Raw genomic sequence first — 15,972 nt, forward strand, 5'->3', positions numbered from 1 at the left:
GGCACTGACTAGTCCAGGAAGCTTCTTCCATCCCCTTCTACTTTCTTCTCTTTGTATAATTTCCTTCTGTTTCCCATTTGCTGTTCAGTCCTTTCCTCTTCATTGTTTCCACCCTATGTTTCTCTCTCCTTCTCCACTGAGCTCAGGTGGCTGGTAAGGAGAAAGATGAAGCTAAGCATGAGGAGCACCTTTCTTGCCTTTCTTCCTCTGAGCTAATAATCATAATAGCTCCATTTAATTAACACCTATCACAGTCCAGGGCCTGAGCTAGGAGCTTCATATGGAGAATGTCATCATCACAATAAGCCGGTGAGGTAGTTATCACTGTATCTGCATTTTAATATGAGGAAGGGGTGGAGCATAAAGAGTCAACAAACTCAACCAGGATCATGCAGCTAGTAGATGGTGGAACCACGATTCTAATTCCAGAACTTTAGAGTTACTAGAACTACTGGGTTATACTTTTGAGACTTCAGGTCATGGCACACAAAAAATATGATAATGCTTAAAAAGCACAGAATGAGGGTAAACTGGAAGGGATTGGGGCTTAGTAAAAAAAAAAGAGTTCACTTTCTTTATTTTATATAATAATGGTAGAAGGTAAAATAGGAAACACATCACCATATCATGCTATCAAAATTTTTCAGATGAAGTATTTTTTAGAATTTGAATAAGAATCTTGAGCTTGTTTCCAAGCATGAAGCCTTTTGATATCAAGCATTACGCTTGAAGTAGCAGCATGTAACTCCTGACCACGGTTTTTAGTGAAGAGCTCTTCAAATTCTTGATAGTCACCACTGATAAGAGACTTGCTTACACATATAAACGGTGGCCAATGACTGGACAGCATTCATTGCTTTTTCTTTAACTGATGAAAATTCTTTCTTGCCTTTGGTCATAGTTCAGAACATTAATAATTAATAATAATTAGATCTCTAAGTTGTTCTTCAAGGAGCATCCATTCAATTTGACAGCTATGACTCTGCTTTTCATTGACAAATATAATGTTCATATTTCTTATGATAATTTGGCTGGATTTCAAATCCAATCAAATCCTTTTACATCATATTATATATTTTAAAATAATAATAAAGCTTTTTCTTAAGAATTTATAGATAACCACTTTCCTGGTCTTTATAATCCTTCTTAAAATCTAAATAATAAAACTACTAGTAGGCTATTTTTGTTTCCTTTTTTAAGTGGAATTATTACTTCAATATTGCTGAACATTTTCAGTACATTATGTTTCACATGGACATATTTTTAATTAAGTTCAGAAAAATGCTCTGCAAGATTCAGTGTTTTTCAAAGTCAATGATTATCCTCCAAAATTTTCCAAAGTGAATACAGTTCACAATTTAGTTTTTAATTCATATCTTTGCTGATAAACTCTTAAGACTCTCTTTGGAGAGTTAATCTGCATAACTGTGATACAGCAAAGAGCAGGTGGGTGGTTCTGAACCTGCTTCTTTACCAAAAGCTAAAAAAGGAGGGTTTACATAGGTTTTGATGTTAAGACACCTTCTTTTTTTTAATTATTTTTTTTAGTTGTTGATAGACTTTATTTAATTTATTTATATGTGGTGCTAAGAATTGAACCCAGTGCCTCACACATGCCAAAGATGTGCACTACCACTGAGCCCCAGCCCCAGCTGGCACCTTCTTTTTTTAATTTACTTTTATTTTTTTGAGACAGGGTCTCACTAAGTTGATTAGGACCTTGTTAAATTTCTGAGGCTGGATTTGAACTTGAGATCCTTCTGCCTCAGCCTCCCAAGTTGCTGGGATTACAGGGGTGCACCACCATGCCCAGGGGGGCACCTTCTCATTTTATGTGCAGTTCAGACTCATAGACAAAGCTTTATATGACAGAGCTTTTCTGTGAACGAATGTCACAGAATCTCAAGCTCCTCAGAAAGAACTATGTATAAGCCTTAACACCTTCTCATTGCTGCAGTTGCATCATTAGTGAACAAACTAGAAGTTTCCTAAAATCTGTGGGGATGGCATTCGTCTACCCTTTTGAGTATATCATGCCTCAAAACATGGTTTGATTCTTCTTTGTAAGACAAAAGATGTTATCTCAAGCATCTCTCTTCAAGGTTTCTAACTGGTGCAATTAGCCACACCCAGCTACTCAAGTCTGATACACTAATATCCCAGTGTGGGAAACCCTGAGAGAAGGAAGAAATGAGGCAACCCTAAGTCTTCAGTAAGATAGAGCTTGGGGGATGAATGTTCAGGTTTACTGGACCCTAGACAGAGCACACAAGAAGACCAGGTGTTCTGGAAGACAAGTGCTAAAAGTTCAACCACATTTTGAATCACCAACCTGGCGAGTCACCTGGCTCCATCCTTCATCCCAGAGCCCATTGGATCTCCAAGAGAAGAAGAGGCTCCTGACACAGGACCAGTAAATCCTTTCCATCAGAGTCTGAGTTTGAGAAACTCACTGGGAACACTGGGGAAGTGGGAACAGGGGCTTCTTAAGGTGCCCTCCCTATCTGTCTCCTCATTCTTCAAATGTCCTCACCTGTTCTCTCCCCCTGTACCCAAACCTCTACTCCAGTTATCAGGCTGCAGGGATCTTTCCTGACTCCCCTTTACTGTGGGGGATGGGGTTTGATGTGTATCATCAGTACCAGTGTTCTTGTAAATCTTCAGCCCCGTCTCCTATGCATGCGGCTGTCATCTCCATTAGAGCAGCTGTCACCCTGCACCGTGATTCTTTAAAGCATCCATAGCCCTCCCTGGGGCTTTTAAGATCAGTCTTTTTTTTTTTTTTTTAAACTCATCTTCATATCCCCCTTACACCAGCATTATTCTCAAAATATTTTTTGATAGGATCTTAGAAAATCCTGCACGGTCCCAGAATCCTATCAAAAGCTTACGCTGCTGATGGATAAAGGATATGGAATTTCATGAAATAGAAGAAAGTTAATCTTGTTAGGAATGAATCATAAACCCAGGGAGTCTCAGGATTATTAAATTTATTTGGAACAACCATTGCCACTGCTGTTACCATCACCCACACATCTAAGACTCCAGTGTGGGTATCTTTACCGAGTACCTGCCTCGGTGTACCAGGGCACAGCATCCCCACAGCACATGGACATGCATGCCTACCTTGACCAGTTTGGACTCAAGTTTAGGACCAGAGTCAAGCAGAGGCTTGATTAAATTTAAATAATTCTCTCAAAAAATGATAGGAGGGAGAAAAAACAAAACTTTAAAAAATAATAAAAATAAAAGGAAAGAAAGTTAGAACTCACCGAAACCTATACTCCTGCTTTAAGAAGTTTAAAATATCTTGTGTGATGACATTTTTGACTGAGATTACATCACTTAGGTGAATTTCCTTTTTATCAGGGCTCATTTAAATAGCTAACTGTACTCTATCAATGCATAACTAACAGCTCTTCAAGTGGACTTTCTTTTGACTTTTACATGTTTTGTTTTTTTTTTAATCTCACTTTTCCCTCTCTTTTCTGTTTCCTGCTTTCCATCCAAAAATCTTCTTTATAGTATGGTGAAGAGACCTTTTCTTTGGCAATTGAGTGCCAGTCAATTCAAACGTATTGGAGAAAATATGGGTTTAGATAGCACTCAATAACTAGCTATCTAATTAAAACCTGTTAAATAATTATTCAATCAGGATTCATGGCTTTGTACTCTCTCTACATCATTTAAAAAGAAATGTGGGGCTGGGGCCGCAGCTCAGCGGTAGAGTGCTTGCCTAGCACACAAAGGCTCTGGGTACCAACCAAAGCACTGAAAAGAAGAAATAGAAGTTGCAGTTCTTCTTGAAAATATTTGTCTCTTTTGATTGTTTTTTTTTTCTCCTAGATTACAAGGCTTTTGAAGAGGCAGCTGAACACTTTCAGCCTTATATCAAGTTTTTTGCTACCTTTGACAAGGGGGTAAGTACCTATGAACCCCCCTTCCCCCCCCTCCCGGTTAAGCGCAAGAAGAATTAAAGACTGAATTTTCTATCACTTTTTCTTATTTCTTTTTCTTTTCTTTTGGCAACCTGAACCATCCTCCTTTGCCTCTTTCTCCAGAAGAGTTAGAAGTTTTGTTTCGGTTTTGATTGAGAGATGAATGCAAAGATGATTAATTCAGAGGATGGAAGCATATTTCTAAACACAGCCAGTGAAAGGTGAGGGCCACCCCCTCAATTTCCCATGCACTAAGAATGTGAAGCAGGTGACCCCAGAGTGTGCAGGGCGCTAGCCATCCTTTTCCTGTTCCTCTCCCTTCCTGGGCTTGCACATGACCTCTTCTGCCGAGTTAAAATGGGGAATTAAATGGGGAGGAACACTGACCACATGAAGCCCTGGTGCTTTAGAAAGTTACCTTCAGGAGATGTCGTTGATGTCATTTTCTATAATCCAGTTGCTTTTTCTGACTAGTTGTTACATGCAATTTTATAAGCCAAACAACAGCAGAGACCAATAGATCTTAAACCAATGGGTAGTTTATTTGGGGTCTATTACAATCAGAGTACTCCCCTCTGTTCTCATAACTACTGTTATGACCACTACTTACTGCGTGTTTTCCTGAGTTTGGCAAGTTTGATATAAATTCAACTCTGTATCTGTGGGTTCTGCATCCAAGGATTCAACCAAACTTCAGGCAGAAAATAATTGGAAAAAAAAAAAAAAAAGACCTGTTTGAACTGAACATGTGTCAACTTTTTTCTTGTAATTATTTCCTAAATAATACAGTTTGACACCTATTTACATAGCATTTACATCATATTAGGTATTATAAGTAGTCTAGAGATGAGTTAAACTATACAGAAGATGTTACTAGATCATAAGCAAATAACATGCCATTCAATCAAAGGGACCAGAGCATCTAGAGATTTTGGTGTCCTTGAAGGTCCCAGAGAACCATCCCCCATCAGGTACTGAGGGATGGCTGTATTTAATCTGTATGATTTCTAATCCTTTAAACCACCTTGAAAGGTAAGACTCCTATTTATCAGAGAAAAGAGACTTAGAAAGATTAGGTAGTGGGGCTGGGGCTTAGGTAGAGGGAAAATTGCTTGCCTAGCATGTGTGAGGCACTGGGTTCGATCCTCAGCACCACATAAAAATAAATAAATAAAATAAAGGCATTGTGTCCACCTACTACATATATATGTATATATAAAACTAGGTAGCATCTAAGGTCTTAAGATAATTAATGGTAATGCTGACATCCCAATTTAGGACAATCTGTGCCCCAAACCTGTGTATTTTCTCCTATATCATGACATTAAAAAGAGGATCCTATACCTGCCCTTAAGATTCAGGACGCATGAACACACACAACACATGATGCACATATACATAACACACACGTCACACACAGAGAGAAAACACTCACACACACCCCCCAACTGAAAACCATAAACTAACATATTTACCAGAACAAGTAAAATCTAAGACAAACTAAATCTAAGATCAAACTCACATAAAAGTTAATCATAGTGGCCTCCTAAGGAGTAAGGGAGTTGGTGGCAGTGCTCATGGGCCTTTATGTCATGATGGGTTCGAATATTCTCAAAAAATAAAGGAAACCAGGACCAGCAGATGCTGGATTAGGGAAGGGGCACAATAAAGAGATCACATTCTGTTTTAGATCCTCTTCTGTGGATGTGGCCCCTGTCTTTAAGCCTACGATTCAGGAGAAAAGTCTATAATCCATGTAATGTTACCTAAACCTAAGCAAGCGTACAGTACTTGATCATATTTTAGACTTGGAAGAGATCTTAAGCAACGACACCCAAACAGTAACAACTATTGCTTATTAAGTACTTGCTATGTGCCTGGCTCTGTGCCAAGAGCTTCTGGTGGATTTTCTCATTCCAGTCTCTCACTGGGCCTGCAAGAGAAGAATGAGTATTCCATGGAGGATGAAGCTGAGGCAAAGAGAGATCAAGCAATTTCTGGTGACATAGTTGAGAATGGCGAAGCCTGATGTAGTTTCTCTACTCCCATACTCTAGAGCCAGCAGCAGCATCGGTAAAATGCTAACTGGTGTTGGGCATGTAGTGAATATTCAGTCAGTGTTAGCCAGAGTGTGTTATTAATAAGACAGTGGACATCTAGGCCCATGATGATGAGAGGCTGGGTCCATCTCTGGCGTTCAATTCTGACAGGCCAGGAGTGGCTGAGGGGCTGCTGGTTAAGAACCCATCTGAAGGGAAGAGAGTCAGGCAGATGGACTTGGCCAGGCGACAAAGCCCTAGTTTTTTGGAGGGGTGGTTCCATTCTGAGCTCAGGGTAGTATTTGTTTTCAGAAGTGCTTCCCAGTGCCTCTGGATGGCTTCACATCTGTGGCCTGTAAAGAAGGTGAGGTCAGGCTATAATTAAAAACTCCAAAACCTGCTTTCAAAAAGCTTCTCAGAAAACTCCGACAGACACTGAATCATAAGCACCACTGTTCACGTGGGTTTTTCATAACATTTAAAAGGAGACGCGTTTTCTCCACATAGAACACAGAGGCTACTGCATCCGTCATGGGGAACCAACGGGCAGTGTAGGTCCCAAACCTGTGCACCTTGTAAAAGTCCCCGGGAAGGTAACTGATAATGCAGATTCCTGGGCCCTGTCACAGCCCAATTCCAGGAGTGATATCACAGATCTTACTTTTAAAAGCTCCTGGGCGGATACCAATATTGACAGTGGTTAGGGACCACTGACTTCCACATCTCCATGACCACCTTTGACATGTCCCTGTCCTTACAGTTCTTCAACTCATGGGAAAGGTTTCAGTTTATTCACTTATTTACTCTCTGTTTTCCCATCCTCTCTCCCACACTAAAATCTAAATTCTATAAGGGCAGGAATCCGTTTTTCTCAGTGCTGTAGACCCAACTTGACTTTTAATAGTAGAAAACATTCTTATTTAATTGCAATGCCCCTGTAGCAGGGTCTGTTCCTAGATCCACGCCTCGGATACAGAAGACTCCACTAAATATTTATTGATGAAATAAATGAATAAATGCTTCAGCCAGTCAAGCCTCCTTCAGTCCTTGTCACCCAAGGCACGATTTTAAGAAAGAGAGAAAAGGATCTTCTGGAGGAAGCTCCCTTGTTTTACTCAGATTTCTCACCGCTATGACCAAAGGGTCTGACGTGAACAATTTTAAGGAGGAAAAGTTTATTTGGGGGCTCACGGTTTCAGAGGTCTCAGTGCATAGATGGCCAACTCCATTCTTTGGGACCCGATATGAGGCAGAACATCATGGTGGAAATGTGTGGCAGAGGAAAGCAGCTGGGGACATGGCAAGAAAGTGAGAAGAGAGAGAGAGAAAGAGAGGGAGGGGAGGAAGGAGAGAGGGAAGGATCCCTCCACTCCACGGACAAAATATATACTCCAAAGGCACACCCCCCAATGACCCACCTCCTCCAGCCACACCCTCCTTGCTTCAGTTACCGCCAAGTGAATCCCTATCAGTGGCTTAATGCCCTGATTAGTTTAAGGCTCTCATAACCCAGTCATTTCACTTCTAAGATTTCTTGCATTGTTTCACACCTGAGCTTTTTTTTGGGTGGGGACACCTCATATCTAAATCATAACAGAACTTCTGGAAATTTTTACTCAGCTTTCCCAGTATTCTAGCTAAGAATGTGACAATCTAATTTTACATTCATAGACTTAACACTCAGACACTTTCCAGAGGGCCACCACCCCCACCACCATCACACACACACACACACACACACACATGCAGGAATGCCTATTCTGCTTGCCTTGACAGTGGTTCTGACCAGCTCTCTACCACTGTCAGGAAGCCAGAAATATAGCAGTTCATAAAGGGGGTGAATTGATGAGAACGTATTACAAGGAAGACAAAGAAACCTCTCAATAAAACATGTGCAGCACCAATGTAATGTTATAGGGAGACATTTATATCCTTCCCTTATGCCATCAAGAGAAGGTTATTTTCAAATAAAAAGACAGTTGGATGGCAGGCAAGCTAGAGGTTTGCAGTGCTTCACTGATGTCTTCAAATTCCGAATTCTAACTCTAACGTCACCAGATATGTGGTCCTCATGAAGTGGTAGCCCAAATTGTGCCTCAGGTTTCTCATTTGTAAAATAAAACAGTTAAAAACAGTCTTTACCTCATACAAAATGAGGACTAAATAAAGTAATCCACCCGAAACACTTTGCCTGACCGACAGTAAGCACTCTGTGTGTTTGCTATTACCCCCTTTGTTCTCCCAATCGCTTCCTGTTTCAGAGAAGCCCAGGTTCTTGGTTCCTAGAAAACATATCAAGTAATCTCAAAGAAACCAGAATCCAATGTCATTTTTCAAGTTCATTCTAGCTTAGATCCAACTTTGCAAAGAAGTGTGTGTGTGTGTAGGGGCAGAAATACCTAGCCATCTCAGCCCCCCATGGGACCTCCCTGGCAGGGCCCCAACTCCTAGTTTTCATACCCTTCTCCTTGAATGGGGGCTGGAGCTAATGCCTTAGGTCTAATAAATAGAATACACCTCCTCCAAAACAAAGAATTGTTAGTGAACCCAGACTCTGGTTGTATGTTTGCTCTTCCTCTCCTCCCTGGCTTCCTCCCTGACCACCTCCTCATCCACACTGCATACTCACCCCAACAAAGAGAGCGAGAAAAGTAAGGAAAACCCCACATTTCTCTCTCTCTGAAAAATAAAATCAGCATGACAATAAGACTGTAGACTGCATGATCTTACTCTTCATGTGGCCTGTTTTCTTTAACTCTGGGTAGGCTGCTGGGATTTCTTTCCCTAAGTACTGTAAGAAATATCTTTTGGGATATAGTGACCTGGAATTAACAGCAACTGATGACAAAAGCCATATGAAACCAAGTGTTTCCTCAGAATGGACCTCCTTATACCAGACTTCAAACTATACTACAGAGCAATAGTAACAAAAACAGCATGGTACTGGTACCAAAACAGGCGGGTGGACCAATGGTACAGAATAGAGGACACAGAAACCAATCCACAAAACTACAACTATCTTATATTTGATAAAGGGGCTAAAAGCATGCAATGGAAGAAGGATAGCATCTTCAACAAATGGTGTTGGGAAAACTGGAAATCCATATGCAACAAAATGAAACTGAATCCCTTTCTCTCGCCATGCACAAAAGTTAACTCCAAGTGGATCAAGGAACTTGATATCAAATCAGAGACATGGCGTCTGATAGAAGAAAAAGTTGGCTATGATCTACATACTGTGGGGTCGGGCTCCAAATTCCTCAATAGGACACCCATAGCACAACAGTTAATAACTAGAATCAACAAATGGGACTTACTCAAACTAAAAAGTTTTTTCTCAGCAAAAGAAACAATAAGAGAGGTAAATAGGGAGCCTACGTCCTGGGAACAAATCTTTACTCCTCACACTTCAGACAGAGCCCTAATATCCAGAATATACAAAGAACTAAAAAAATTAGACAATGAGATAACGAATAACCCAATCAACAAATGGGCCAAGGACCTGAACAGAAATTTCTCAGAGGAGGACATACAATCAATCAACAAGTATATGAAAAAATGCTCACCATCTCTAGCAGTCAGAGAAATGCAAATCAAAACCACCCTAAGATACCATCTCACTCCAGTAAGATTGGCAGCCATTAGGAAGTCAAACAGCAACAAGTGCTGGCGAGGATGTGGAGAAAAGGGTACTCTTGTACATTGCTGGTGGGACTGCAAATTGGTGCGGCCAATTTGGAAAGCAGTATGGAGATTTCTTGGAAAGCTCGGAATGGAACCACCATTTGATCCAGCTATTCCACTACTCGGTCTATTCCCTAAAGACCTAAAAAGAGCACACTATAGGGACACTGCTACATCCATGTTCATAGCAGCACAATTCACAATAGCAAGACTGTGGAACCAACCTAGATGCCCTTCAATAGACGAATGGATAAAAAAAATGTGGCATTTATACACAATGGAGTATTACTCTGCATTAAGAAATGACAAAATCATAGAATTTGGAGGGAAATGGATGGCATTAGAGCAGATTATGCTAAGTGAAGCCAGCCAATCCCTTAAAAACAAATGCCAAATGTCTTCTTTGATATAAGGAGAGTAGCTAAGAACAGAGTAGGGACAAAGAGCATGAGAAGAAGATTAACATTAAACAGGGATGAGAGGTGGGAGGGAAAGGGAGAGAGAAGGGAAATTGCATGTAAATGGAAGGAGACCCTCAGGGGTATACAAAATTACATACAAGAGGAAGTGAGGGGAAAGGAGGAAAAATATAAGGGGGAGAAATGAATTACAGTAGAGGGGGTAGAGAGAGAAGAGGGGAGGGGAGGGGGGAGGGGGGATAGTAGAGGGTAGGAAAGGCAGCAGAATACAACAGACACCAGAATGGCAATATGTAAATCAATTGTTGTGCAAATGATGTGATTATGCAATCTGTATATGGGGTAAAAATGGGAGCGCATATCCCACTTGAATCAAAGTGTGAAATATGATATATCAAGAACTAGGTAATGTTTTGAACAACCTACAATAAAAATTAATTTAAAAAAAAAAAAAAAAATTTAAAAAAAAAAAAAAAAAAAAAGAGCTTATGTAACACCCAGTTCCTCCCCCTCCCCAATTAGTCACAGCCCCCCCCCCCCCCCCCCCCGGGTCACTGGGTCACTGCATTGTGGTTACCACCACAGGGCGTCAGCTCTTAGGCAATTCCTCTGTAGTTTCAAGGGAACCACTGTTCATCCCAGCACTTTCTTGGACTAAAGCTCTGAGCTAGAAAAGAATGGCATGGGTTTTCTATTGAGCATTGCACATTCCAGGCCTCTCAAATCATGTCACAAAGAAAGATCCTGAGTTCAGTGGCTTTGCAGGCAAACACAGACATGTAGCCACTTTAATCAAGAGGGAAAAATGTGTTCCAGGTTAAGGCCTCGGCCCCCAAGCTTATTATCTATTAGAGGGTGAGCCACTCATCCTGGGTTCCTGGGAACTATCCAGATTTTAGCCCTGAAATTCCCACATCCCAGGAAACCCCTCTGCCTTGAACAAAGCAGGATGAATGGTCACTTTACAACTGTTGGTTAATAGGCTGGGCAGTTCCCAGAGCCTGCCAAACCAGGCAAGGCTGGTACTAAGAGACTGAATCCTAGAGCCCGAGCTTCAACCTAAACAGAAATTAGGGTGCAAGAGCTGGTCCAGGACAGATTAATAGATTGACTCTAGATTCTGTGTACTTGTATGCTTTAACAGTTTCCATCAATTACCTGTTTCATCAGAATTGGTTCAATTAATCCATACAACCCTGTGTATTAAACTTGCTCCATTGACATTTCCTTCCTCCTCCAGCGCTGGCAAATGCACTAGAGAGATGGTGATTATACAGTTAACTTTCCTACTTTGCATTCCAACTCTTCCCTGCCCCTGCTTGACCTTCATTTGCCTCTTTGATCACAGAAGGAGATTGGTCCAGCCCAGGCCCCATGTGATGAGGTCCCGTTGTTCCAACCTTCGGGTTAAAACTGCACATACGCTCTCATGTCTTCACCAGAGAATATGAACCCTTCTGTCGGATGGGCAACCCACTGCTACTCTGAATCGCCATCCAAACACACAAACTAAACTATTGTCTTGTTTGTGTTACAGGTTGCAAAGAAATTGTCCTTGAAGATGAATGAGGTCGATTTCTACGAGCCATTTATGGACGAGCCCGTTACCATCCCCAACAAACCTCACACAGAAGATGAGCTTGTGGAGTTTGTGAAGGAACACCAAAGGTGCCAAAGATGGCAGATGGGGAGGGTGGGGGGCTGGGGAATTAGGAAGAAGCCCTCAGACCCACAAGAGCAGCAACCTAGAGTAAGTTCCCTAGCAGAAGAGAACTCAGTAGTATGGCTTTGTTAGTCGTTGATAAACAGCAGCATTACACCCATAAGTTACTATTGATGAATATGGGTCTGTCCTTGCCTCCTCTCACCAGCAAGCCCCCTCAAAACCATAGTAAAATTCTACTCTAATAATGATGATATCTACTTAGGGAAAACTTCCTCTGTGTCAAGCACTGTGCTGGGTGCTTTATGGGAGCTACTTGATCTCATCTCCAATATTATGAGTGATCATTATTATCCCAGTGTTACAGATCAGGGAATAAGACTCAGAGTATCTAAATAATGAGTCAAGGATAAACATTCTATACATACAACTTCTGGGAGAGGAATATTTGATACCACTTAGAGTAGCTCTAGCAGAGATCAACAAACTTTTTCCCCTAAAGGAACAGCTAGTAAATATTCCAGGTTCTGTGGGCCATATGGCCTGTCTTGAAGCTGTTCAACTCTGCCCTTGTAGCATGAAAGCATCCATAGACCATGTATAAACACATGGATGTGGCCTTGTCCCAATCAAAGTCTGTTTAAAAAACAAGAGTCACTGGCTGATTGGGCCCACCAGCTGTAGTTTGCCGACTGTGCTCTTGGTGGAGAGAAAATACTGGAACATGGACCATGTCAGTGGGTTCACTGCCTCGCCCATCCTTCCTATCCCCCGCATGCAAAAATATGTCCATTGAACCTGGAGAATCGTGATCCCAGTGCCTGGATAGTCCTAGGCTCTGTAGGGAGGCAGCACTTGGAGGAACAAATATTAATAAGTCTAGCACTATTTGCCAGCCTTCAGAAAGAAATGAAACTGTGAGCAAATGTAGATCCTTCCTTCCCCCCTCAAAGATTCCTAAGGAGCTTTTGATGGATGAACTCTGATAAAACAATGGCAGATTCTGGGCTGGGACAACCAAAACTTCCCGTTTTTTCTCCCCAGCTTCCTCCTTCTGGGCCTGTTCTGGGCTCTCAGGAGTGGAGCTGCCAGTTAGGAGGGAAATGCTTCTTGTCCTGGGTATGAATGGCCCCTGAAGCCTCTGACCCATTGTTTGTAGTAGGCTTTACATGCCTTGGGTCAAATGGGCCTATGAAGAGGCTGAGTGACTGAGACCCAGCTCCGAGTCCCACACAGCAGGGTGGAGCAGCTCTGCTTTCCCAGGCAGAGTGGGGTTCAGGGCTCTTCATCCTGTCTCATCTACACCCGGTGGGGCTGAGGCTGGTCTCCAATGTGGCGATTTCTCCTCAAGGAAGCTCCTCCTGTTTTTCAGACCTACTCTACGTCGCCTGCGCCCAGAAGATATGTTTGAAACATGGGTAAGAAACTGGCAAACTTTTCCTGCCTTGTAGACACCCCTTTGGTTAAGTCCCAGGACTCAAACTAGGTCTTATTTGGCTGGGGTGGATGTCTAGATGGTGGACTATTTGGAACGTGGACAGTGCCATGCTCAGTTTGAACCCAGTTTTCCGTGGATCCAATGTAACCCTCTTTGGTATTTTTCATTGGGCAAAATTACTGTGTTGAGCTCCTTTCTCACATGTTTTGATGACTTCCATTGATAGACCATCAGAGACCCAGAGGAATATAGTGGAAGGAGCTCAGGCTATAGAGTCATAGAGACTTGGGCTCAAGTTCAGAATGTGCCGCCTAGTAGCTTAGTATCCTACATCAAGCCATGTGGTCTGGCTAAGCTTTAGTTTCCCCATCTAAAATCAGGACTTTCTGTAAGGATAAGTGAGATGAAGAGTTTAGAATATAGTAAGTATTCCATTAGTGAAAGGTAACTTTTTAAAAAATATCAACTGAAGGCACTGGAAAGTGACCGAATCAGATTGTCCTCATGGTCAGTGTCATAGACACTATGCCAGGTGGCTCAGATAGTAATTAGAAAGGGGCCCCTGGAGATACACTCCTCACCCTGGCTTCAGATTTATACAGATTCCATCAACAATAACAACCAAAGTCTCTGGAGCATTTTCCAAGGTATTTCACATGTCCTTTTAATTGGGCCTCTCAATAGTTCTAGAAACTTATACCAGTTACTCCCTGAACAAGTATCATCTTAGCCCATTTTACATATGGAAAAAACAATGATCATGCAGATTAGGTTAATTACTCAAAGAAACATAACTCATTAGTTTGGGGGACTTTAATTAAGGCCATCTGAAGCCAACTCTCATGATGTCTCCAATATGCCTCCCTAGAGTGACCCTGTCCCCACCAGGTGCCATTTGGGGTGGGAGTAGGGGTAAAAGAATTAACATGGAAGCATTTTTTTTAATACTCTAATTCATGATCAGGGTGATGGATAAACAGGACCATGGAGTAACTTTATACATACTGTTTTGTTGGCATGGAACTCAGTAGAATACCTGAAAGGAGAGCAAACATTTCAAGACACTGAAGAGCAAATAACTGAGTCTAGAGGAGTGCATTGTTTAAGAAAAACCCAGTACAGTAAAAACCTATTTTTCTAACATTTAAGGCTTTCAAAAAATTAACCTTTAAAAGGTCTTGTTACTAAGTTTAAAAATAATAGTAACAAAAGGGTATAACAATGCTTTAAATGTAATATTCCTTTTAAAAATTGATCTAACCTTTTACTCTAAAATAATTTTAGACTTAACAAAAGTAGTGTAAAGAGTTTCATTATTTCTTCACCCAAATTCCCCAGATGTTAACATTTTGCCATCATGACTTCCTGTCTCTCTCTCCCTCTCTCCATAAATATGTGTGTTTGTGTGTGTGTGTGTGTGTGTGTGTGTGTGTGTGTGAGAGAGAGAGAGAGAGAGAGAGAGAGAGAACTGTTTGAGAGAAAATAGCAGATGTGATTCCCCTTTATCCTAAATACTTCAAGTATTTCTAAACATAAGCATTTTTTCTAATAGTCATAGAACAATGGTCAAAATCATCGCTGATGTAACTCTGCTATCTAATCCATAGATGTTATTTATACTGACCAGTTATTTCATTAATGTCCTTCATTGCAAAAGAAAAACTTTTATTTTTTTCCTGGCCTAGGAGCCAATGCCAGATCCCACATTTGCAATTCAGTTGCTATGTTTCTTTAGCGGCCTTTAAACCTGAATAGATTCATGATCTTTCTCTCTTTCATAAAACAAACTACAAATTGAGAACGATCACTCCCGGTCTGTTCTGTTGTGTCTTTATCTTTAGTTTCTCTATTTCCCTTGTCCCTAAAAAGCAATTCTCCATGATCTAGGCAAGGGTATTTAGTTTAACCAAGTCGAGAAAGGACTCTAGAATGGTTTGCTCCTTCCTAACACCCCTGCTTTGCCTTCCTCCCTGTGGGGAAACTTGGATGAGGGCTGTCTGGGTCTGTTAGAGCTTCTGTGACTGGTCCAGAATGTGGATGCCCAACTGGAGAGCACTGCTCCAGAGTGGCATCCTCATAGACCACCTAACCAGATATTGTGGAAAGTGACCAGTTAGTGAACTTAAGAATCTTTATCTTCAACAGCCACTTTCTCAGACATTGAAAAACTTTTAAATAAGATAGGAAAGCTAGCTAGAATAAAGTAACTATTTACCTTTTTCTACCCCCCCACCCCAATTATGCAGGTTTCTAAAGTCACAGATCATCTGCAACCTATCGTATTATTACTAAAGAAACTGGTGCCTAGTAATATTTGGTATGTGTAAATCCAAAACCATTTATTTATTTATTTATAACACTAGAAAAATTTCAAGGTGAGGCAGGGCAATCCAAACGCAGTGCTGACCTGTCATTCTCCTTGGACACTCCACCCCCATCCTGGCAAATGGTCAGTCAGAGTCCTTGGCAAGTGTCCAGGGGGGATGAGAATCAGTGCTTTCTTCTAAAACAATCCTCTCTCTATTGCAACAGCAAGGCACTTCCAAAATGAGGCCAAAGACTCCTAAACAAGGCCTGAGGCCGCTACACTGCACCTCAGTTAGGAAGCCTGTTAGCCTAAACTACTTTTTCTTCCCCCTCTGTTCCTCTTCATTCAATAGGAGAACATTCAAAAGAGATGAAGGAAATAAAATATTGACACTGGCAACATATCTGGTTATTAGATAAGTGATAAGGCTAATTTCTTCTTGGCATCTCTAATAGTGTCTAATTTTCTTTAGTGACAATATAA

The 15,972-nt window shown here is 41.3% G+C and overlaps 1 protein-coding gene across 1 annotated transcript in view; it reads left to right on the forward strand.

Annotated features, from left to right (window-relative positions):
- Positions 1-15,972, forward strand: part of Casq2 (calsequestrin 2) — a 62,786-nt gene that overhangs the window by 28,189 nt on the left and 18,625 nt on the right. The window contains exons 5-7 of the mRNA XM_076861731.1: positions 3,847-3,920; positions 11,618-11,748; positions 13,116-13,161. Of these exons, the coding sequence (XP_076717846.1) occupies positions 3,847-3,920; positions 11,618-11,748; positions 13,116-13,161 (251 nt within the window). The remainder of the gene's footprint in view (positions 1-3,846; positions 3,921-11,617; positions 11,749-13,115; positions 13,162-15,972) is intronic.

Source organism: Callospermophilus lateralis, chromosome 7 (assembly GCF_048772815.1).
Source record: "Callospermophilus lateralis isolate mCalLat2 chromosome 7, mCalLat2.hap1, whole genome shotgun sequence".
NCBI lineage: Eukaryota > Metazoa > Chordata > Mammalia > Rodentia > Sciuridae > Callospermophilus > Callospermophilus lateralis.